Source organism: Callithrix jacchus, chromosome 2 (genome assembly GCF_049354715.1).
Source record: "Callithrix jacchus isolate 240 chromosome 2, calJac240_pri, whole genome shotgun sequence".
NCBI classification, from domain to species: domain Eukaryota; kingdom Metazoa; phylum Chordata; class Mammalia; order Primates; family Cebidae; genus Callithrix; species Callithrix jacchus.
This window is the reverse complement of record NC_133503.1, coordinates 193,652,374-193,676,089: the sequence shown is the minus strand read 5'-3', so window position 1 is coordinate 193,676,089 and position 23,716 is coordinate 193,652,374. Positions and strand designations below refer to the sequence as shown.

The 23,716-nt window shown below is 39.2% G+C and overlaps 1 protein-coding gene across 16 annotated transcripts in view; it reads right to left on the bottom strand.

Moving 5' to 3' along the window:
- Nucleotides 1–13,043, bottom strand: part of CTNND2 (catenin delta 2) — a 967,235-nt gene extending 954,192 nt beyond the window's left edge. For 5 of the 16 annotated variants that reach the window (XM_035292307.3, XM_078365657.1, XM_078365662.1 and 2 more), the window contains exon 1: nucleotides 11,894–12,122. Coding sequence is in view for 6 of the 16 variants with exons in the window: in XM_035292308.3 (XP_035148199.3) it covers nucleotides 12,344–12,578 (235 nt within the window). In the remaining 10 variants the exon portion in view is untranslated. Of the gene's footprint in view, nucleotides 1–11,893; nucleotides 12,123–12,343 lie in introns of those variants that run through there. The other 11 variants (XM_078365656.1, XM_078365658.1, XM_078365663.1 and 8 more) reach the window with 4 other exon arrangements.
- Nucleotides 13,044–23,716: the final 10,673 nt, after the last annotated feature.

Sequence of the window (23,716 nt, the reverse complement as noted above, 5' to 3'; positions counted from 1 at the left end):
GGCAGTTAGTGTTAGATTAGGTGATAAGGATGGGGCCCTCATGAAGGGATTAGTAGCTTTCTAAGAAGACAGATAAGAGATCTACAAAAGGCCATGTGAGAAAAGAGCAGGAAGGCGGCTGTCTGTAAGTCAGGCAGAGAGCCCTCACCTGGAACCAAATCTGCCAGCATCTTGATTTTAGACATTCCAGCCTCTAAAACTGAGGTAAATAAATGTTGTTGAAGCCACCCAATTTATGGTATTAGGGCAGCCTAATATGCTCTATGACAGTCCTGGAAAAATTTGGTGAAATCTTCCAAAGCCAGGATGCACTATCACTTGACATTAAACAAGTTTTCCTTAACCTCTGAGATGAAAGGTAATATAGTATGTTATTAAATTTGGAAATATTTATGTCCTTCAATTTGCTACTCAATTATCTACTCAGTGCTATAGCACAGTCTGTGAATCTCTTGTCAAAACGTTCTACCATCTTCTCCTGGTGATTAATGAACAGCTTCTCAAATTCTTCTGACAGCGTAATATTCTCTATAACATCACACATCTGCACATCACAAAACCTGAAATCTCACATTGTGCCTATATTTTGAAGCCCAGTATGCACGTGCAGCTTAGCTTGTTGGTGATGACAAACTTTTCCACATGCCAATGGTATCACTGCAAAGAGTACAGCACCACATGCTGATACTGGGATGACCAGCCTACCTCATTTGTCTTCTCAATGCCTTCTATTTGATGTACAAACAGTCCTACATTTCTCCAAATGACCAGAAATATCTATATTCAAAGCTATGCTGACAGTAAACATGTAAGTAACAATGCTCTACTAATATGAAAACTATTCATCAGAAAAACTGAAATCACTTCTGTAGTATAAGCAACTATTTAACATAAGTCCTGGATACACATATTGAAAAATAATAAGCTATAGCAAAGAAGAACTATTTTTCCTCATAATCCACAAAGCAATTTGCTCTATAAATAATAAAAAAGAAAGGCAATGGACATCAAACACAACTGTGTAAGCATCAAATATCTTGAGAGAAACTGCAAAAAATAAAAAACTCTTTGGAGTTAGCTAGCACCTTCTTCGGGCCAGAGCTAAAAAAAATTCCTATAGTCACCAAATCCCAGCCTACCACATCTCAATTAGCTAAAATGATAAATAACTGTAAGGAACAGCATGTATATTTAAAATCAGATGAATATCACCTAAGGATATTCCAAGAATCAGTGCACACAACGAAATCTACTACTGGTCCAAAAATCTGTTACATTGCTTTCAAAATTCTTATCCTCACTTTCAAGAGATAAAATATGAGAACGCACTTGTAAAGACTAACATGCTATAAAATTCTACAGAATAACTTTGCTTCTATTTCCTCCCACACTCTGTTCAACTTAAGACAGCACGTTATCCAGCCCTGTCACCAGCTCTCCCACTTGTGGCTCTGTACCGCCTGCCATTCTGTAGGCCTAACTGCACTATTGTAAAATGCACGATTTATCAGGCCACAAGGAAGCTACATAAACTCATATTATCACTATGTAAATGTCAAGTATTTATGTTTACTACTGAAAGACCTTGAATCCTAGTAGCAATTAATGCATTTTAAGAGAATCGGCACATGGAGAAAGGGAAGGATTTCAGACCTGTAATTCAATTAAGGCTGCACAGCCATCTCAGTTTGAAATCCATGTTTGAAAAGGATGGAAGTAGCTACCCATCAACTAGGGAAAAAAATACCTAAACCATTCAGAGGGGGACAGATTATCTCTAGCGCTGGAGGTACACATCCAGAGCATTCTGTTGGCTATTATTTATAATTTCTTGCTTCTTTTAAACTTACTTACATTCATGCAGTTTGTTAAATGAATGCATACATCAATAAAAAGTGGAGTCACCTATTATAATAGTTCTGTTTCTAAAACTAGTTGAAGCTACCTTGCTCCTTCCCATTTGTTGAAATTCCTGCACTTACCGGATGTTATCAAACTCCCAGCTTCCAGCTCATGAGAACATCCTCAGTCTTCCACATCCATCGCCTGTATTTGCAGAGGAAGAAGGATGCTGCCTGAACGTTAATTTCCTCCAGCCATCACCTTGGTTCTATCCGCTCACACTCTGCTTCTTTCCTAAGTCCACAAGTACCAGCTAAGTACACCCCATGAACCCCGTCAACTGCTGCAACAGTAAGTATGGTGTCACTGTACAATTTATCACACAACCTGTGCTAAACTGCTGAAGGAAGACCTGACTTCTAAGGAAAGAAGGTCATATCTGACACTACCATAAGTGGTCAGCAAAATGAAGATTAGCTTCTCCTCTCAAGTACCTAACTAAAACTTTGCAACTCACTAAGTAACATACTCGTTGAAGGAAATTTTTAACTTCCCTTCTTCACTTCCTTCGAAAGTTTTGGAAATGGAGAATAAATTAGATTTCTGTAACTTACTCATGATTTCTTCCTGCTGGCAGGCAACAGTTAAAGGGATAAGAATTCTGTGCAATTTTGTTCAAAGTATTTAAGGAAATATGCTCAAAAAATGGAAGCCAACTATGGTTCATGCTTCTGAAACTGTTCTGATAAAGCCTCACAGGTGCCAGACTCGGCAGCCCACCAAGGGAGAAAATAATATTCTGGAGACATTTCTACAGGCTTCGCTCCTGAGGAACAATAGGGCTTCATTCCACTCCCATCTTTAAGCAGCAAATATCTGTGCCAGAAGAACAAAAAATACAAGAAATTTCCTTGAGCCAATTCTATATAACTTATAATATTTGAAGTGGTAGAATTACTTCTACTGATGGATAAAGGAGAATTCTTCCTTTAGGCAATGCCCAATACCATGAAATGTAGCACTATCTTTACAACCATTATAGAAGTGGGCATTTTATAACCATATTAGTAACGGAATTCAGAGATTTATTTTTATAAGCAAGAATATCTTTTCACTGTAATTCCTATCGCCACCCTCATTGCCTTATTTTTGAAGAGCATCAAAAATTCCAGAGAATATATTTTATACTGAAATGTTTGTTATAATCACCAAAGTCCTGTGAGTTTTGATCCCAATGACCAAATGGCAAAATAGGGAAAGATGCAAAGTCACAAGAGAAGGCAAATCCCAAGCATGATTTAGATCCCAGAACTTGGCATCCTAAGGCAGTGGTCCCTCCAGAGTGCTGCAGTGTCTGATACCTGAAACCAACCCAAAGCAAGCAAAAGAAACCTTGGTTCTGGAACCATTTTTGCTCCAATGATTAACTAAGTGTTAATTATGTACTACTCTATGATTTGAGGATCAATTATTTTAAAAGATAGATTACCAGTATGGGGTGGGGCTGGGGAGAAGCATGGTCCTATGTGAGCAGAGAGAAGGAGTATGTGCCTGGGAGCAGGGGGAGAAGGTAGAAAATCATGTGTTTGTCTAAATACTGTGTCCTGACTCTTCCCAGTGGACTTGAACATGAGAAGTGAGGCATCCCTGAAGAACACACAATGGAGTGTCACTACCACACACAAAACACTTGCACCTGTGAACCCCACACTGCCACAAACACCTTGCCTTTTCTCACAGTAGTCCTGGAGTCTGTGCAGGTGCGTAATTATGTTTCATGTGGGAAAAGCAAAGGCCAGAATTACAGAAAAGCATCTGGCATCTGTATTATTTCACAGTGGAAAGAGCTAATGTGTGTTGTAAGTTAACACATCACATACTCTGCTGTGTATTGTAAGTCCGTGGTCCCTTAATTCACCCTCACAACAAAACTGAAGACGCAGGAATTATCGTTTCCCCTGTGTTAACAATGACACTTAGTAGTAAAACATTCACTCACTAAGAAAATGATAAAGTTGGAATATGAACTCAGTCAGTTGAGGCGCAACATTGAAGCTACTTTCTCAACCATTTGCTCCACTGCTCTATTTACTACTGAGATACACGAAATCACCAAGCAGCCAAATGTTTCCTAAGGAAGGACTCCTGTAGGACAAGTGATTAAGTTTGACTTCAAGCTTTAGAATTCTCCCAAAATAAGAACTAATAAAAGGATATGTAAACTGTTAAGACACAACAAAGAGTGGCATTATTACTATAGACAAACCATACAAATCAATTTAAAAAGAGGAAAATAGACAAATTGAGAAATGTATATAAGATATAAAAAGATAATTCACAAAAAATTAGATGTGGACAACAGAATTATAAAATATTTAACCTCAGGAATAGTCATAGAGAAGCAAATGAATTCAAGGAAAACACCATATTTCTCCTATGTAATTGGAAGATTTTTTTTCTCATTACTACACCCAGTGTTGTTGAAATCAAGGAAAAATTGGCACAATCCTGCCTTGCTGAGAGAAATATAAATTATATTATCCTTCTGGAAGACATATAAACAACATATATCAACAACCTTGAAAACATCCAGTTCAAGGAAGTAATCTAGAGTAAATAACCTGATGACTACTATTTAGTTATTAGGCTCTTAATTACAGCATTAAATATAACCACCAAAAATGAAAATGTCATCAATCTCCAAAAACAGAGAGTTGCATAAGTAAATAATGTTAGATAAAGGTATAGAAAACAGACACTAAAAATGGATACTAATTATATGAGATGTTAATAGGTAACTAAACAGAATATGAGCAATTTTTTCTAAATTTAAAAATGTGTACAGATTGACATTTCTACTAAATATAGGATGACTTCTGGGGCTTGCAACCATGCATGAATTTTAACTTCTTTTAATCATTTCTGTATTTTCAAATTTCCAATGAGCATGCATTACTTTTGAAAACAAACAAATCTCAAATTTAAAAGAGAGGAAAACATAAGCATGGCTGATAAAAATCTATGTAATCTACATTCCATCATGAATGACCTTTGTTAACTTTAAGTCACGCATTCAGCTAATTGATAAACTTCACCCCAAAATAAATATATACTATTTTTTAAAAATGGAAAGGCATGTTTTTCTTCTGCATAATGTAATGTATACATTATTAATATACATTAAATATATCACAAATATATGATATATTTAGTGGAAAAGTAATACATAAAGAATAAAACTCTTGAAACCCTAACATAAACACTGTGTTCTCACATTTGTGAGTGGGTTTGTGTGCTGGGTATCACATACAATACAGTTATTTGCCTTGATTATCTTCTTAGCTTTAGTATCATGAATAGTTATCATACAATTAGCTACTCTGAAAATATAACTCATAACTGCATATTTCTTTAGATAGAGGTGCCATAATATATCCATGCACCTGCTATGAATGTAACATTCCTCTTTCAACCTGAATTAAACAACACAAATAAACTGATCCAGATACTAGAGCCCCAGCCTTCCTGTATCAACCTACCATGTCCTGGGTTAATGAGATAATTTGTTCTATCTATGAGACTTTTTAAATATAACCTCTCAGTCTTTCTGGAGGATTCCTCTTCCTCCTCATTCAGTTTCTCTATAACCCCATGAACAGTACTCCACATCACTGAAGACTGTGTTAGAGATGAGAGATCGGACTGTGGCTCTTTTACATTTGAAGCTACCAAAGAGGTTGCTCTTTCTGGAAATTAAATTATTCTATATTTTTTATAGTAATGACTGTTATATTACTCTAATATTTGAAAGTCCAAATAAAATATGTGACAAAGAATAAAATTTATTTTTTAAAGTAAGCATTCTTAAGATTGAGTAGTCATGCTTAGAGTCAAATACAACATCATATCTATTTAGAAATGCCATCTTTCTCTTCTTTATTTCTCCTATTAACTGTGAAATATCAAACAGCCACCAAAATCTAATTATTATACTGAGGTAGAAAAAGCTGTGGATAATAGCTAGCCTGGATCATCATTTATATATAATTTGGGAAGTCAGATTTTGACATCATCTTTTTTGTGTCTTCTCACCACTTACAAAGCAATCCAATTACTGGCAGTTAAAGAATAACATGAGAAATAGGGGAAGAGCACCAAGGGCATGTTATTTGAAAGTTGGCTATACATAAATCTGCTGAATTTCATGGACCATACTTGCTATAAATCAACCAGGGCATTAGATGCTACCTTGATGATTCCTTATGTAGTGTCAAAATACCATTAAATATTTAAAGAGCTCAACTACCAAGCAAAGTACTGTGAAAGCTACTATATCCAGAATTCTATCAACTAGAATTCTTTATAAACCATGCCAATGGGGAACACTTCTTCTCTATTCTGATATTTCCTTTCAGGCAAAGGGAACTTAATTAATGTAACACTGCTGGCCTCTCTCCAGCCTTTCACTTTCTCTGCCTCTGAAGAATAAAGGAGCAGCTTGCTTGCTTCTTCTCTCTTCCTCTGGAGATCATCCTCCCCGCAGAGAGCAAGGCTTGGCTCTGCCAGGTCAGAAAAAACTCTGTCCCCATTGGGAGGGAGGAGGGAAACAAGGACAAGGACCTGTGATGTGATTCAACTGCCACACCAAGCTATGTCTAATCAAAACTCATATTTTTGCCCACGGTAGTCATATATTTATCTTTTCCCTTCTGATATCCCAATTTGCTCAGATGGGGAATCAGGAGGAGGAGAGCTTGATATTTACTGGATTCCTTAAAGACACCAACAACCCACATTCCTGCACATTTTATAATTCTTAAAGTAAATATATACCTTTCTCTGGTTTATGATATTGCATATTTAAATGCAAAGAGATATTACAATAAACATTTTTACATTATAGGGAGGTTTCTAAACCAAAAGAACAAAATGGATAAAACATGCACAAAATACAGTTTTCTTTATACATATCTACTAGACAAAATTTCTAATGACAGTTGTGATAATCACATCTGTTAAACAAAAAATGTTACTAATGATAAAACTCTGGCCTTTACTTAGGCAAGATAAGTGTATGTTCTAATACCAATGATAAAATTGATTGTTCCCCAACATCTAGCGTTACAAAGTAAACATCCTATTAGTAACAAGTCTGTATCCTTCAAAACTTGTAGAAATGTTATATATATCATTTAACCAAATATAATTGGCTCAACCTCTTATTTTGATTTAAAAAACCAGAAAGTTATTTTATAATAACATGTATTTTGCTCTGGTAACATAACTGGCAGTTCCTACAACACATAAATTTGAATACAAATAACATTTATTGTCAAAATGTTTTCCTGACTGAAGATAAACAGGTCCCGTTATACAGGTCACGTTCTAAAACAAATTGTAAGATGCATCAAATCGTGTTTATGCTAAAAATTACGTTGCTGAAGATCACAGTTCTAAATCAAGCTCCTCTGGGTTTGATCATCCCAAGGAACAGGGCATCTTCAAACCTGGAAGAGCTGGACACTTTTTTGTCTTCACTGAAGCTCTTAAGAGTGAAACAACAAGCAAAAATGACCATATATTTTCAAAAAGGTACCAATTCACATACCTTTTATTTCTCTTCAAGGACTTGATTTTAATGGAAGAGGGGGGTCTTCTCTTTATATATTTAGCTGTTTAATGTTTCTTTTTTCTATTTCATAATGATATTATGACAAGATTCATGCTCTGTGGTTCTAAACAGAGCAGATGTGTAATATCTGACCTCACAGAGAGTGATGCTTATTAAACTGCTGATGATAGTCTTTGTACAACATTAATCTTTGTAGAAAATTTGATCTTAATCGGATGACTAACACTAATAAAGAATATCAAAGTTTTATAATTTCTACTAGATTAGAATCTCTTTTTTTTATTTAATAAATACCAGGTAACAATTTTATTTTTGATGCTGGTTTTCCTACATATTTTTTTTAATTTTAATTTTTTATTGCATTTTAGGTTTTGGGGTACATGTGCAGAATATGCAAGACAGTTGCATAGGCACACACATGGCAGTGTGTTTTGCTTCCTTTCTCCCCTTCACCCACATTTGTCATTTTTCCCTAGGCTATCCCTCCCCAGCTACCCCCCCCGCTGGCCCTCCCCTTTTTAATAATGCTGTTGGAAGATACAATTTATTTCTTCTAAAGAAATATGCTTAACTATTATATACTATAATATATATAAAGGGCTGGTATGTTTCAGAATAGAAAGTTTAGCATATTTTATATGCAAATCTGCATAATGAAGCAATATTACAATAGGAGTAGGGGTAGGGAAATTATAGCATTTAATACCCTTTGTTAGATAGGATGGTGACCTAGATACTATATAATTTTAACATTAGTACCTGTCTTGTATATACGGTATATATTTTCATGTGTTTACATAATATACAATTTATGCATATTTTAATGTAAATTATAAAATATATAATTTATGTAAATAAAAGAAGTCAATATATACCATATATACAAGGTGCAATAAAACATTAGTACCTGTCTTGTATATATAAGTATATATTAATTTCTTGTATTTACATAAATTTTATACTTTACAAGCCACTTATCCATGTTCTTACTTTATCCTCAAAGAAATCTTTGAAGACATTCTGTCTCATTATACCCATGTTACAGCTGAAGAAACTGAGTTAAGAACTGAGGATCACATAAATGGTGAGGTATACACAGCTAAGAAGAGAGAGAGCTGGAATCCACTGAAAGCCAGTGCCCTCTCCCCACCAGAAGCAGAAGGCAAAACAGCATTACACTATGGAAACTTCTTTTTCCAGTAACTGTCATTTCAGATTACAAATACATTTTTAGAGAAATAGTTGGGCTCTGACATATAATTCTGTGAGTGTGTATGTGTGCGTGTGTGTGTGTGTGTGTGTGAGACTTCATTATCAAATATCAGAATATATAATTATAGGAACCTAATAAAATAAGCTCCAATATATGTAATTCAGTAATGTGCCAAGAGAGACAGGTGAATATTTATCTGAGATGGAAAGCTTCTAGGAAGCATTGTCTCACTTATTTAGTCATTATTTCCAATTTGTCAAAAACTAATTGATACAGAGTATAACTTCGATATCCTAACACAGCTAAGACACTTCCTACAAATCAATTAACCATGATTCAGAGCTTGGAATCACACTTAACTGCTATGTGATCAAAAGATAAACAACTGGAAGTGTCATAACTGCACATTTTTGTTATGAGTCTTAACACTTAATGGACTAAAAGCACAGTATGATAAAATATTTCTGTGAGTTCCCTGTGTTGGAGGTACTGTTTGTGACTACAACTGAGTTAATTAAACCCAACCAGCCAGTTTGTCAATCAGTAGGCCGGATTGGCAGACAATGTGATAGAAACTATTTATTGATGACATGTTTAATATTTTATATTAATATAAAAAGCTGTTGCTTTGGCATATAATCAGATAACTTGGAGCTAGCAACAAGTATCATGAACTGTTTCCACTCAAATTAACTTTTCACACACCAGAAAGCTATCAAAGTACTGTGGACATGAGAACACCTTCAGAAGATGGATGATGAAAACCATCATGGAAGCCAACAAATGAATCTGGCTTGAATGACAGTGTATTTCTGACTTGTAAATCAACCAGCAAAGAACCACACCTTCAGCCGAAGTACTGGACTAGAAAATAACGGGCAGTCCATGCATTGTTTTCGCTCATTGTCTGAATTATGACATCCAAGTGTAAGTACTCCCTCTGTGAAGTCTTTTAAAAATAAAACTCTGTTATGAAGAGTGAGACTCACATCAATGATTTCCCTCTAAGAAAGTGAAAATAACGTTCACGCAGAGAAAAAAACACAAATGGGTGTTCCCATTTTCTGTGGCTAATCATAATGAAAAAAAGTTGGAAGTCCAAAATGTAACAGTTTCTATTTTAATTCAACTGGCTTGTTACAACTGGATACACTGGTCCATACATAGTGTACTGACCCTATGGACAAATTACAATAAATTATTTCAAATTTAATTTTAATGTTTTCTTACATAAAGACAACGTGATGAAATTACTCTGAAAACACCTTCAACAAGTCCACATAAATGAATACCACACAAAAAAGAAGTTTGCTAAGACAAAAGGAAAAAGAGCAAATTTTCAAAAAATGCACTGTATATTCAAATAAATACCAAAGTAATATTATATTTGAGAATATTATAACTTCATTTTTAATTTTAAAGGCCATTATGAAAGCAATATTATCCTTAAAAATTAACAAAACTATAAATTGCATGAATATCATTTTTTGTCTCTGATGAACCATTTCATAGGGAGAAAGAATTGGCTTGTATTCTGTGAAAAATGTAAAACGGATGGAAATACTGTAATCTGACAGTGTATGACTTTTATTACAAACAATGAAAACATTAGTGACATTTATAATGATTGGGTTATACAACTACACAAACGTACACCAGATTAAATAACTCCTTTCCGTAAGACTATGACAATTTTACAGAGCGACAACCTCATGTACTTACTACAATTGCCATTCAATCAGGTAACATCATTTTCAATCCACAATATGACATAAAACCCACATATACAGCACATGTAGTTTTTCTCATGCCCATTGGCCACTCTGGGTGCACACACAGGCACAGAGCAATATCAACTCGTCAGAGAATCATGTTTAAGACTGAAACACTAGGCTCAAAAGGAAAAAAAGAAAAGGAAGGGAAAATGCCTGCTACTTCATCTATCACTTCTTTTTGGAAGAAATTTTATATTAAAACAATGCAACGGCCACAACAGTGTGTTCAAAGTGCTCTCAGAAAGTTCCCTGAATGAGAATAAGGTGAAACTGAAGCAATATTGCTAAAAAGTGATCACAGTATTCGATTAACTTGAGTCGTATAGACCTTGCCAGTCCTTCTGCATCACTGACTTGTGATTAGTGTAATCAAAGGCCTCCCCAAATTCAACAGCCAACTCCGAATGTAATCGTCTTCCTTCAAGCCCTGAGTCTTTGTAATTCACAGATCAGTAAGGACACCACTTAGCATTTCCCCCCAACAACGTTAGGAATATTCTGGGTATGGCGACCATGCGTTAACAAAAGAGATTTTAGGACAGTTTAATGTATCTAGTTCACATCTGAGGATACCTGCCCCTATATGTCACACTTCTGGTAGCACAAAGCCCCAAAATAATACACAGGTTCAGCACCATAACTTGATATGAGTCACTGGAAACACTTCTCCACGGGATTTTAGAGGTGGTGCAGCCCGGAAGCCTTGTCATTATGTAGGTGAATGACCAGTAGCAGAGATGAGCTGGACTCCCCTCGGCAGCTTAGCCTCTGATGAAGTATGCACAATGAGAGAACTCCTAGGGAGTTTCAGCACATCCCTATTTTCATGGAAGTCAATGCAGAAAATTCCAAGCCTCTTCAGTATTGGTCACATAGTTCTTAAAAGTGGAAATTTACACCTGTCAGGCCCAATACTATGCTTACAACATTCTCTGTTTTCTAAATCAACATATATGCTTGAGCACAGTAAGCATACATCTAAATAACACCTTCCAGAGCTAAGGCGAATCAGATCAGCTCAAATGAGGCACAAGAGAAAAAAAAAACACCTTGGAACCACAACCTGCCCCTCTTTCTCCCATCTCCCACACCCTTCATACCCCCACGGTTATAGCAAAATACAACTTTGGGCATTCTGGAAGTAACTGTTCTTTGTGACACACACACAAACACACACACACGCACGCACACACACCCCAAAAATTCCTAAGTCTGTTTTCCTACCACACAAACCAGGGAGGCTGCACCACCTTTCTAGTGACAATTCTGAACGTAGAGAGACTCAACCCTGCTGAGTAGCAATCGAAGAAAACACATTACACACCAGAACAAGAGGAGGGTCGGGAAAAAAAAGAAGAAAGCAGCTTCGCTTTCAGCCATTAATTACTGATCACCCCAATTTCGCATCGCTTATCTCCAATACGCACGCACCGCCTTCCAAACCTGGCTTTCAGGCAGCGCTTTCCGGAGCCCGGCAGTCTATTGTCAGCACGCAGAAGCCCCCGAAACCTGTGAAGCCGGCTGCAAAGGCTTCCTCGGAAGCCGCTAAATATAGACCGAGGGGGCTCTGGGTCTGGCAAGCCGCGGGAGCCTGAAGACACGGCCATGGACGCATATGACTAAGTCTTTCCATTTTGTTCTAGCCAAACATCGTAATGACATTGAACATAAGGGCAAAAGACTGGAGGGAAGTCCTCCCCACCCCCACCCCGTCTCCTCCCGTATATTGGGGACGTCATGAATGCACCGGGTTTGTTCTCAGGGTGGCGGGGAGCAGCATGTCGGTACTGCCCTAAATACGCTTCCTCCCGGGAGATGGGTGGCAGGGAGGGGGAGCACGCAGGGCAGCCACTTGGTAACCGCTCCAAGAAAGGCACTCACCCCGAACCCCCTTCCAGGCACAGCGGCTTCCGAGGGGGACGCGGCGCGATCTCCGTCCTCCCTCAGGCAGCAGGACCCCCGCCGCCGCCGCCTCCCGCCGGCCGGGAGCCCGGGACCACCCCCACCGGCGGCCGGAGGAGGAGGACGGCGCCGGGAGAAGGCTGTGCCCGGCCCCGGCTGCCCAGCCCCGCAACTCACCCAACGGCGCGGCGCCCGGCGGCTTCCTCGCGAACATGCACCCGCCGCCGGCGACAGCTCCTCAGTCCGGGGAGAGGCGTGCGCGGCGCCGCCCGGCTTCAGGGCAAGGTCCTGACCTTGCCCAACTGCAGCATCTTCCGCTTTTGTTGTCTGAGCGCGGCCGGGGGACAAGGGATGCTGGCGGGCGGCAGGGGCGAGCGCCGCGGGCGAGAGGCGGCTCCCGACGCGAGTGCGCGGCGCCCGGCCCGGCGGCCCCTCCGAGCGCGGCGAGCGCAGCGCCCCCTGCCCGGCTCCGTGGGCTCCGCGGGCTCCTCCGGACTCCTCGGGGCTCCGGGCGCCGCCGCTGGCCGGCCGGGCTGACAGAGCAGCCGCCGCCGCCGCGCCCGCCGCGCTCGCCGCTCCGCTCGGCCGGCTGCCGCCGCGGGCGCGAGCCTGGGGCCGCCGCGGCGCCCGGCGCCGAGCGCTCCCGAGCTGCGCCCCGCGCGCGGCCCGCGCCACCTGTGCCGCCGCCGCCGCCGCCGCCGCCGCCGCCGAGGGCGAGGCTCCTCCCGCGGCACGCGGCAGCCTCAGCCTCCACCTAAGCCTCGGCAGCCGGCCCAGGCGCCCGGCTAGTGAGCGAGCGTCCGCCCCGCCGCCGAAACCGGCCCCAGGTGCCGAGCATGCCCAGTGCCGCCGCGAGAGTGGCGCTTCGCCGCGCGCATTCCACTTCTCCTGGTTTTCGCGGCAGCAGTGGCAGCCGCGGGAGAAAGGGGAGGAGGCCGCGGGTTGGGAGAGGGCCGAGCATCCTTGGGAACGCACACCCTGGACCTGCGAAGGGTGGATGCTCCGGAGCTAGGCGAAAGCTGGAAGGGACCTGGGAAGGGATGGAACCCCGGCTTACACCTTTTCCCTCATTCACGTGCAGGGCGCTGACAGTTGACTCTGGTGGGGCAGATGTCAGCCTGCAACAAAGGGCCAGGGGTGCGGGGGTCCTAGGGCGGCCAGGTGGGTTGGGGGAGGGAGGCCCGCAGAACGTGCACGCTGGTGGGCACAGGTGGATGCTCTTGCAGATCTTGTGATTCCGGAGCTAAGAAGGCACGAGGCTCAGCAGAGGTCCTCTCTACGGCACCTGCCCAATCTTGCCAGCACCTCCCATGTTCAGATGACAAGTGTTTTTGGCGGGTAGTGAGAGTTTCTCCTTAGGCAAAATCACTCCGGACTTGAATCTGGAATGTCTGTAAACTTCCTGCAAGAAATACCCTGGCCCAGTCTGAAACTTGAGCAGATTAAGTTCTCTCTCCCCCTCCTCTTGTGCCACCTGGTCCTCCTCTCTTGGCACTCTTCTGCTGCACCTCTACCACCTTCTCTTCCCCCTTTTCTTCCTTCTTTCCCAGGCAAAAGTGAACCACTCCCCTGATCCTTCCCTACAGTCTTCCAATGCATCTTGCATTGCCTTCTTCACGTTCAGATCGGTTTTCCACGTCACCTCCTGGCTTGACTGCTCCTTGACCTCATTGGGACTTCTGCATGCGTATCCTGCTGTGAAATACAGCAAGTGGAATCACCGGATTCAAAGTCTTGTTGAAAAACAAGACCCAACTCATGAGCCAAGGAAGGCCTCTGGGCCTTCGCCCCTGTCGCTCTGATTCAGGAGTCAGGAGGGGGCTCACCCCTGCTGCATTCACAAGACAGGCCAGCAGAGCACAGTCTGCCCAGGGGCCAGGGCAAATGTTCCTCCTAATTATGCCACAGGCATGACCCTGAACACCGCGGACTCTCTGAGGTTGTGATCTCCTTCACTGCACCCCTCCACAGAGCTTGTTTCTGAAACATGAATAAGCATGACAGAACACAGGAAAATGTAATAAAAGGGATTTGGGGCTTATGAGTCTCAGTAACATTGTGCTTCTATTTTCTGTTGGAAGAGATTATCCAACAAACTTAAGTGATTTGAATATTCAAGTCTATTCTGTATTGTACTTGGGAGTAAGTGGAAATATAAATGGATCTTCAAGGAGTAAAGTCATACATAGGTTAAATAGGTAACAAATAATTGTTGAGAGGAGCAGATTAAGAAAGGACTATTGACAGCAGTACAAATGTTCCCTTCCATTCCTCCTACACCAGGTATGGACATGCATACATAGGTTTGGTCTCATCTGCAAAAGCAGTTCTCCAAACTGGCTTCAAGTGTTAAAGCCAGTTTGATATTAAAATGTCCTGAGTCTTGTGAAGGAAGATATGCAAGATCATTTTTTTTTTTCAGCACAGGCTTAACTGTAATTTTTATCTTAATTCTCAGAAAGGCAGTTTAATTATATTGAGTACTTAATACAAGACAAATTAGCAGCACCAAATCCATTAGGTCACATTATATTTCAAGAGATGTTCTGGGTTCTCACCTGAGTTTCTGTCAGTCTGCTATTGTTTGGTTTTCTCTTTGCATCATCTAACTCAAGAAGTCAGTGGAGAAGTGGGAAAGGAGATGAGGGGACATCAGTTACTCTTCAGATTAAAAGTGACAGCTGGGTGCAGTGGCTCACACACTTTGGGAGGCAGAGGCTGGCGGATCATGAGGGCAAGAGATCGAGGCCATCCTGGCTAACATGGTGAAACCCCGTCTCTATTAAAATACAAAAAATTAGCCAGGCGTGGTGGTGCACAGCTATAGTCCCTGGGAGGCAGAGGTTGCAGTGAGCTGAGATCACCCCACTGCACTCCAGCCTGACAACAGAGTAAGATTCCATCTCAAAAAAAAAAAAAATATTGATGTAGATGTGTAGATTCTATTCACAGAAAATATGTCTTTTATGCCTAGTAGAAATCAAGTGAAGAAAATAATTTCATAAAGTTTTTTTTGAGTTATTTTTGAGATGAGCAGTGGTCCATCCTATCAACTGTCTGTAAGCCTGGGAAACGCACTGCAGGCAGTCCCTACAGATACCGCTGGGGCCTGGTCAGGTGTGATGGGGTTATTTAGGAAGCAGAGTGGTAACATCTAATGTCCTGGACTGCTTTGATTTAATTTGCTCAGTGCCCCATGTCATTGTTCATTCATGATTTTTATTGTTCTAGAATAATTTGTAACTTAAGATATTATTAAATTCACAATTAGATAATATTGAAAAATAAAAGCAAAATGATCATGTGTAATGTTAGATCTTGGAACGACTCACTGCTGCCATCTTTTGCCTCCTGCTTCTGAAGTTCCTATAAAAAGGAACATTCTGAATCCTCAAAAGCACTGTGAGACCTGAACATTATTAGTTTATTATTTTCAAATTACAGTACTCAATGCTCAGTGAAAAACCTTCATTGTATTTCTCCTGGTTATGCATTAATAGAGTTATGTGATACAGAAATCACATACAAATACTAAGTGCTGTATCTCTTGATTTTTCAAATCACTTTTCAAAATTTGAAGCAAACATTTTTATATGGAAAGGTAACTTAATTTTAGAAATAAAATCTAATAATTCAAAATATTTTTAATAAATGTATGTGTCTTATTTTGTAATTCAAAGTATGCCAATTTTAGGAGAATGACATTCTTATTTAAGCCACAGCTGTTTAAATATGACATTGTTTGTTGCTATTCAGATTCAAATAGAAGATAGTATTTTTGTAATTTTTTTAAGTGAATTACCCATTGATAAACAAGGGAGAAATTTTCAAATTGGGAGATGAAATCAGGTGAGTGTTGCTGTTCAGCACTTAAATAGGGAGAGTAATACCCCTTTAAATTCACAATTTAAATTTTAACAAAATTACCTGAAATAGTAACCAAATAGTGTCATCATAAACGTATATGTGTATATATTTGGGAGGCTAATACACACTATTTGCTCTTGATCATAAAAGATATGATATTTGTTACCTGCAGGTGTCTCTATGTTTTTGAAGACTGTAAAGTAGTTAACTAATTTAAACGAACCATTTTAGTTAAGATCAATGTGTGGGTCATTTCGCTCTTTGATTCAAAACCTCACATTTTCACTCAAATTGCCCTTTATTATTGCTGCAAGTCCTCTGATGGTGTCATTTATTCATTCAGCAAATGTTTATTAAGCATCCATTCACTGTGATTCAGTATTGGGCTAAATTTGGAGAATTAATAAAAAAAAACGATAGAGAAGATGACAAATTCCTTATCCTCCCAGAGTTAATTATAAATTGGGGTTATTGGGGAAGGCAGAAGCTGAAGCACCGCAAAGAGGTAATCACCAACAGAAGCCGATAGCACATAAACGTCCTCATTTCTTCCTAATTGTGTATGTGCCTCAGAGTATCGGTGATTTGTTTATTACATTTCTTTTCTTCCAGTGTTTTCCCATTGTTAGTGTCTCTTCGAAGGATTCTATTTTTTCATGCTGGGACGTAGGCACCATGGTAAGAAAATAAGATCTGAAGTCCTGAAGCAAAGCCAGGAGAAGGTAAATTTGGTAACAGCTGAAGGTCTTAGAGATACGATGAAGCTAGAAGTTACACTGAATGGAGGATTCCAAGTTCAGTAAGGAACAAGCATTGACACAAATAAAAACATAATATTTTGTTTTAAATAAATTTCTTTTTATTGACAATATTTATGTTATGATATTGTGTCAGTATTTCAGTATCTGGTTTTTATTTTGCTTTGTTGTTTTTGAGACAGGGTCTTGCTCTGTGTCCCAGGCTGGAGTGCAATGGTGCGATCATGGCTCACTGCAGAGTCAAACTCATGTCCTCAAGTGATCCTTTGCCTCAGCCTCCCAAAATGCTGGGATTATAGGCCTGAGCCACCGCACCTGGCAAAATATCTGTGATTTTTTTTTTAGGATAGCAAAGTAAGCATTATGCAATATCCATTGTAAAAATGCAGCATTCGGTGTCAGTAGGTTTGAGAAAGAAATACCTTTAGAATTAGGTAGTTCGTAAAAAGTAATACTACTAATAATTAATGGTTAATCAAATACGCTTTTCTCAAAATCTGTCCGCATGTATAAAAAGAATCTATAAATAATGCTGAGTTCTCCTGACTTAAAGCCTCAGATTCCAGAGACTATAATATTTATACCCACATGGCCATCTTATTGTGTTGTTTTATTTTAAATCCTCGATCTGATCTTTTAATGTAATGTATCCTCTACTTTGTTAACTAATTCCTCTGGCCAAGCCTAAATCTAATAGTCACTGATGGTTGCCTTCCCAATATCTAGCCTCCTCTTCCTTTCTTCTGAAACCTAACTTTTGTTGTGTCATGTGACTAGCATAAAATGATAATTCCCAGCCTGCCTTGCAGCTATGTAGAGCCTTTCACCAAGACAAATATGAGAGTCTGATTGGAATGTTCAGGGAGCACTTTGCTGTTGCAAGACAGCAGGCTGGCTAGAAGTTGACTGACCATAAGAATTAGAGCCACAGACCAAAATTGTCTCAGCCTAAGATAAAAAGAGCCTGGGAAACTGAAAGTTTCCTGCAGCCACTGTGTCCCGGGAACTTCCACTCCTTGGGGTTTTTGTTCTGGGAGAAAAGTTCATCAGCATTTGATTAAGCCATGGTGGTTGGTTTCTGTTACGTGCAGCCGAATTCAAGCTCAAATTGAAATATATGGTATCTGTAACATCTCCCCTCTGCTTACTATAGCTATTATTACTTTAGGTATTTCCCCCACAATAGATTCTCTCCAAAAATTAAAACATTTTTTCAACAAAGTGAGTAAATGGATATGGCCTGAAATCACATGTATTAGAAGATAAATCAAGGAATAATATAAGATGAGGTTTGTATTGTTACTGACCAGTAAACTCACATTCAAAGCATTGCACAGTGGGTCCACCTCAATGATTTTTATACTGTCTTCCAAAATGAAATACCTAATTTTCAGTCTTTGTTCTCCTTAATGTTCTCTACTCACTCCTGTGTTACTCTCAAGGTTGTCCAGAAAACACATTCTGAAATCAATTTACTCATTAAAATGAAATCCTTGAAGCTCTCATTTTATTATCCATAAATAAGCAAAATCTTGCCTCTTGCTTTGTTGTGAAAATTAAATGAATGAATCAGTCTATGATAAGCAAATGGCTCTATTTGCTTGTCATAGAGTGGCACACAGTGAGCAATTAGTAAATGATGGCTAACATGAATCATGATATTAAAATATCCCTTTTACCTCTGCTGTTGTAGTCAACTTGCTATAGCAAAACACACTATTTTCTGATTGCGCATATCTTACCCAGTCATCAAGACACCTAGAAGATACCACCTTGCCAGTGAACTTTTTCATATTCATTTTTTTTCAAATAAGCATTAACTGAATTTCTCCCACATGCAGGTAATTAAATCTTGCAGATTAATCGTGAGGGTTGATGCTGATCTCCATTTGTATAAACTGGTCGTGTTTCATGCTTTCGCTAAATTTTTGGAATTTGAAAATATATCACATTCAGATTATGGAGTCAGGCAGCTTACCTTTTTGTTATATTTCATTACGTCTATATATTTATATGACTTATCTGCTCCATACAATGTGATGCTATAGTTTGTATGTTGGTAATAATGTTATCTAACATTATTCTCCATATTCTCTAAGATTTTGTCTATGTACATAGAATATGTTTGTGGGCAGTTAGATTTTCTATTTGTGAAGTATATTAAACTTCTATAATAAGCAAAAACAAATGTTTCACAAAATCTTTACACAAACATATTCTAAAATGAAATGTCAAATTACTTGGAAAAATTATTTTCCTGACAAATTCTGCAAAGATGAAACATATGTATATAGTTAGGAATAGGAACTTAATACATTTTTCAAATGATTGGCAATACCGTTCAGGACATATCATGGGCAAGGACTTCATGACTGAAACACCAAAAGCAGTGCCAACAAAAGCCAAAATAGACAAATGGGACCTAATTAAACTTAAGAGCTTCTGCACAGCAAAAGAAACTATCATTAGCGTGAACAGGCAACCAACAGAATGGGAGAAAATTTTTGCAATCTATCCATCTGACAAAGGGCTAATATCCAGAATCTACAAAGAACTTAAACAAATTTACAAGAAAACAAACAACCTGATCAAAAAGTGGGTGAAGGATATGAACAGACACTTCTCAAAAGGAGACATTTACATATCCAACACACATATGAAAAAAAGCTCATCATCACTGGTCATTAGAGAAATGCAAATCAAAACCACAATGAGATACCATCTCATGCCAGTTAGAATGGCGATTAAAACGTCAGGGAACAACAGATGCTGGAGAGGATGTGGAGAAATAGGATTGCTTTTATACTGTTGGTGAGAGTGTAAATTAGTTCAACCATTGTGGAAGATTCCTCAAGTATCTAAAACCAGAAATACCATTTGACTCAGCAATTCCATACTGGGTATATACCCAAAAGATTATAAATCATTCTGTTATAAAGACACATGCACATATATGTTTATTGTGGCACTGTTCACAATAGCAAAGACTTGGAACCAACCCAAATGCCCATCAATGATAGACTGGATAAAGAAAATGTGATACATATATACCATGGAATACTAGGCAGCCATAAAAAGGATGAGTTCACGTCCTTTGTAGGACATGGATGAAGCTGTAAACCTTCATTCTCAGCAAACTAACACAAGAAGAGAAAACCAAACAGTGCATGTTTTCACTCATAAATAGGTGTTGAACAATGAGAATACACAGACAAAGTAGCAGAACATCACACACCAGGGCCTGTTGGGGGGTGGGGGAATAGGTGAGGGATATCATTGAAAGAAATACCTAATGTAGATGACGGGGTGATGGATGCAGCAAACCACCATGGCACATGTATAACTGTGTAACAAACCTGCACATTCTGCACATGTACCCCAGAACTTAAAGTATAATAAAAAAAATAGAAACTTTAAAAAAAGTCTCATGAAAAAAATGTTAGTTCCCATCAAAAAAAATTTAAAATTCAGAAAATTATGAAAAACAACATAATTCCACCACTCAGAACTCATATAGTGTACAAATGCCTATCCTCTTATTTACTGAAAATTATATTATACTTTCCTATTCCATTTATCAAACTTTTCTAATGTTACATTATTCTTTTTATAATGACTTTTCTATTTTACACATTTTGACTGTTATCACATGACATTTCCCATGGTAAATAAAGGTTTAATAAAGGTTCTCAAATTGTTTGAAAAGATAAACCCCCAACTATATCTATTTCTGAGTTGGATGAACTAGCTTATGGCAGCTCCATGCCTCTGCTAAGAATAATTAGAATTTTTGAATAGAAAACAAAAATATTAATCATATATATCAGAAACCTGCCGAAGCAAAAGGAGTGGAGGAGTCAAGATCCCAGAGACGGAAGAATGAGGACATCGAGCTAATATGGTATGTCAGCTTCTTCCCTGGCAACCTCTGCCAGTTCTGGATACAGTGCAAGAGGCTGGGTTTTGAGGCTTTTCCTGGATAGGGGGCCATTGTTTGAGACACAGATATGAGCAGAGTCTTTGTTAGTCCATGTTAGCTTCAAACTGAAGCCCAAGGGAACAAGACCCCAGTAAGAAGAAAGGAGCAGAGGCCAGGCGCGGTGGCTCACGCCTGTAATACTAGCAGTTTGGAAGGCCGATGCTGGTGGATCATGAAGTCAGGAGTTTGAGACCAGCCTGTCCAACATGGTGAAACACTATCTCTACTAAATATGTGTATATATTTATAAAAATTAGCCGGGCATGGTGGTGAGTGTCTGTAATCCCAGCTACTCGACAGGTTGAAGCAGGAGAATTGCTTGAACCCAGGAGGCAAAGGTTGCCGTGAGCCTAGGTTGCACCATTGCACTCCAGACTGGATGACAGAGCAAGACTTCATCTCAAAAAATAACAAACAAACAAAAAAAGAGAGCAGAGAACTGAGGCAGAAACATGGAAACATGGCTGGTATTCCCTTCAAAACTTTTGATAACTTATAAAGCTGCACAGGGCTAAACAGCTAAGCAAAAAGCCTCTGAAAATCAGATATAATTTTAACAGTCCTCCTGTGCAGAGGAGAAAAGCATTCCCATCCAGGACCAGCCTAACCTTGGGAGATATTTCAAATTATCAGTTAAAAAACCCCTAGAGTGTTGCACCCTGAGAGCCAGAGAAAACAAGGCAGAATAAACTCAAAAATACTGTAACTCTTCTCCAATACAGTGAAGTTGCTGAATGGAATAGAAGTTACCAGGTGATCTGTCTACCTGCCAGAGGAAAGGATGAAATCTTTTAGGCAAACCTCCACCATTTTTAAATATTCATTGTCCAGCATTCAATAATATCTGTTATTCAGATTTAGGAACAAATAACCAAAAACAAAAATTAACCAATGTAGAATTGAAAAACACCCATAGGTGATCTATCTACTAGAATTGGCAAATAAAATATCTAAAATGATAATGATCAATATGTTCAACAGAATATAAGACTGTAGAAAAAGGTAAAAAAGAAAAAAGATGAAAAGGAAAAGATAGAGAAAGTCACCAAATAATTGAAAGCTGTGAGAATGAATCCACTGGGAATTCTAGAACCTAAAAATATAATGACAAGTTAATTTAATAACAAATTTTATTTGATCCTTCATATATAAAATTTTATCAATCCATATGTCACATTTGACAAAATCAGCCATGTGCTGGATTCTAAAGCATGTCACAGTGTGTAATACTTGTATTCATTCAGATAGTGTTCTCAGGGAACAGTGTCATTAAGCCAGAAATCAGTAACAAAAAAAAAAAAAAACAAAAAAACACTTCCTATTTATAATTTAATCTGCACTACTTTAAAATAAATTTACTTGAGAAAGTTGAATTATTTTAACATAAATAACAAATGTACAATAAAACTTGCAAGATGCAACAAAGAGTCTTCACAATATCCATCAAAAATATTATATTATGTATAAAATATATAAATACAAGTTTTAGACATTAGACAGTAGTCAATGTAAGGCTGCTATTCTTGAGCTATTCTGGAGAGATAAAGTATTCAAAAGGCATTCCACTTTTTCACTGCCTTTCTCCCTAGGTAAATTTCTGGGGTGTGGTAAAAGCAAGATCTGGGTTTCCACTGAACAGAAAAGGCAAGGATTAAATTTGAGTTTACTAAAGAGTCTTTGATGTGGAGGAGACAGTGGTGGAAAAGAAAGGGTCATAGGGAGGAAAATCCAGAAGTTTACATAGTAATGCACCTTGAGACCGGGAGCAGTGGCTCATGCCTGTAATCCTAGCACTTTGGGAAGGCAAAGCAGGTGGATCACCTGAGGTGAGGAGTTTGAGACCAGTTTGGCCAAGATGGCAAACCCGACCCCGTCTCTACTAAAAATATAAAAATTAGCTGGATGTGGTGGTGTGTGCTTGTAATTGCAGCTACTCAGGAGGCTGAGGCAGGAGAATCGCTTGAACCCAAGAGGCAGAGGTTACAGTGAGGCAAGATCATTCCACTGCACTCTAGTGTGAGTGACACAGCAAGACTTCATCTCAAAAAAAAATCTCCTTTGAGCCTTGAGTATTTTGACAAAATTCTGATTAATGAGAGTAGAACAAGATTCCAAGAAGCTAGGTAGAGCACAACTGTGGCTGGGAAGCAAAGAACTGAGGCAAGATTTCACAGCTTCTTCAATGGTATGGATTTTCACCATCAGGCCCAACTAAAGTACAGAACGTTTATTTACAAGTCAAAGATGGAGTTGAGATGTCAGACATGCCATCAGTTACAGGTGTTATGAACTGAATCCTGCTCCCCTCCCAATTATATGTTGAAGACCTAACTCCCAGTGTGATTGCATTTGGAGATGGGGCCTTTAAAGACATAATTAAGGTTAAATGACATCATAAAATGGGCCCTAGGCCAGTGGTGAAACCTTGTCTCTACTAAAAATATAAAAATTAGCCAGGCATGGTGGTGCACGCCTGTAATCCCAGATACCCAGGAGGCTGAGGCAGGAGCATGGCTTCAACTCTAGAGGCAGAGGTTGCAGTGAGTCAAGATCACACCATTGCATTCCAGCCTGGGCAACAAGAGTGAAACTCCATCTCAAAAAAAAAAAGAAAAGAAAAAGCCAAGTGGGTCCTAGTCCAGTACTTGTGTCCTGATAAGAAAGGAAGATACCAGGGATGCCTGTGCACAGAGGAAAGGCCTCATGAAGATGCAAGGAAAAGGTGGCCCTCTGCAAGCCAAGGGGAGT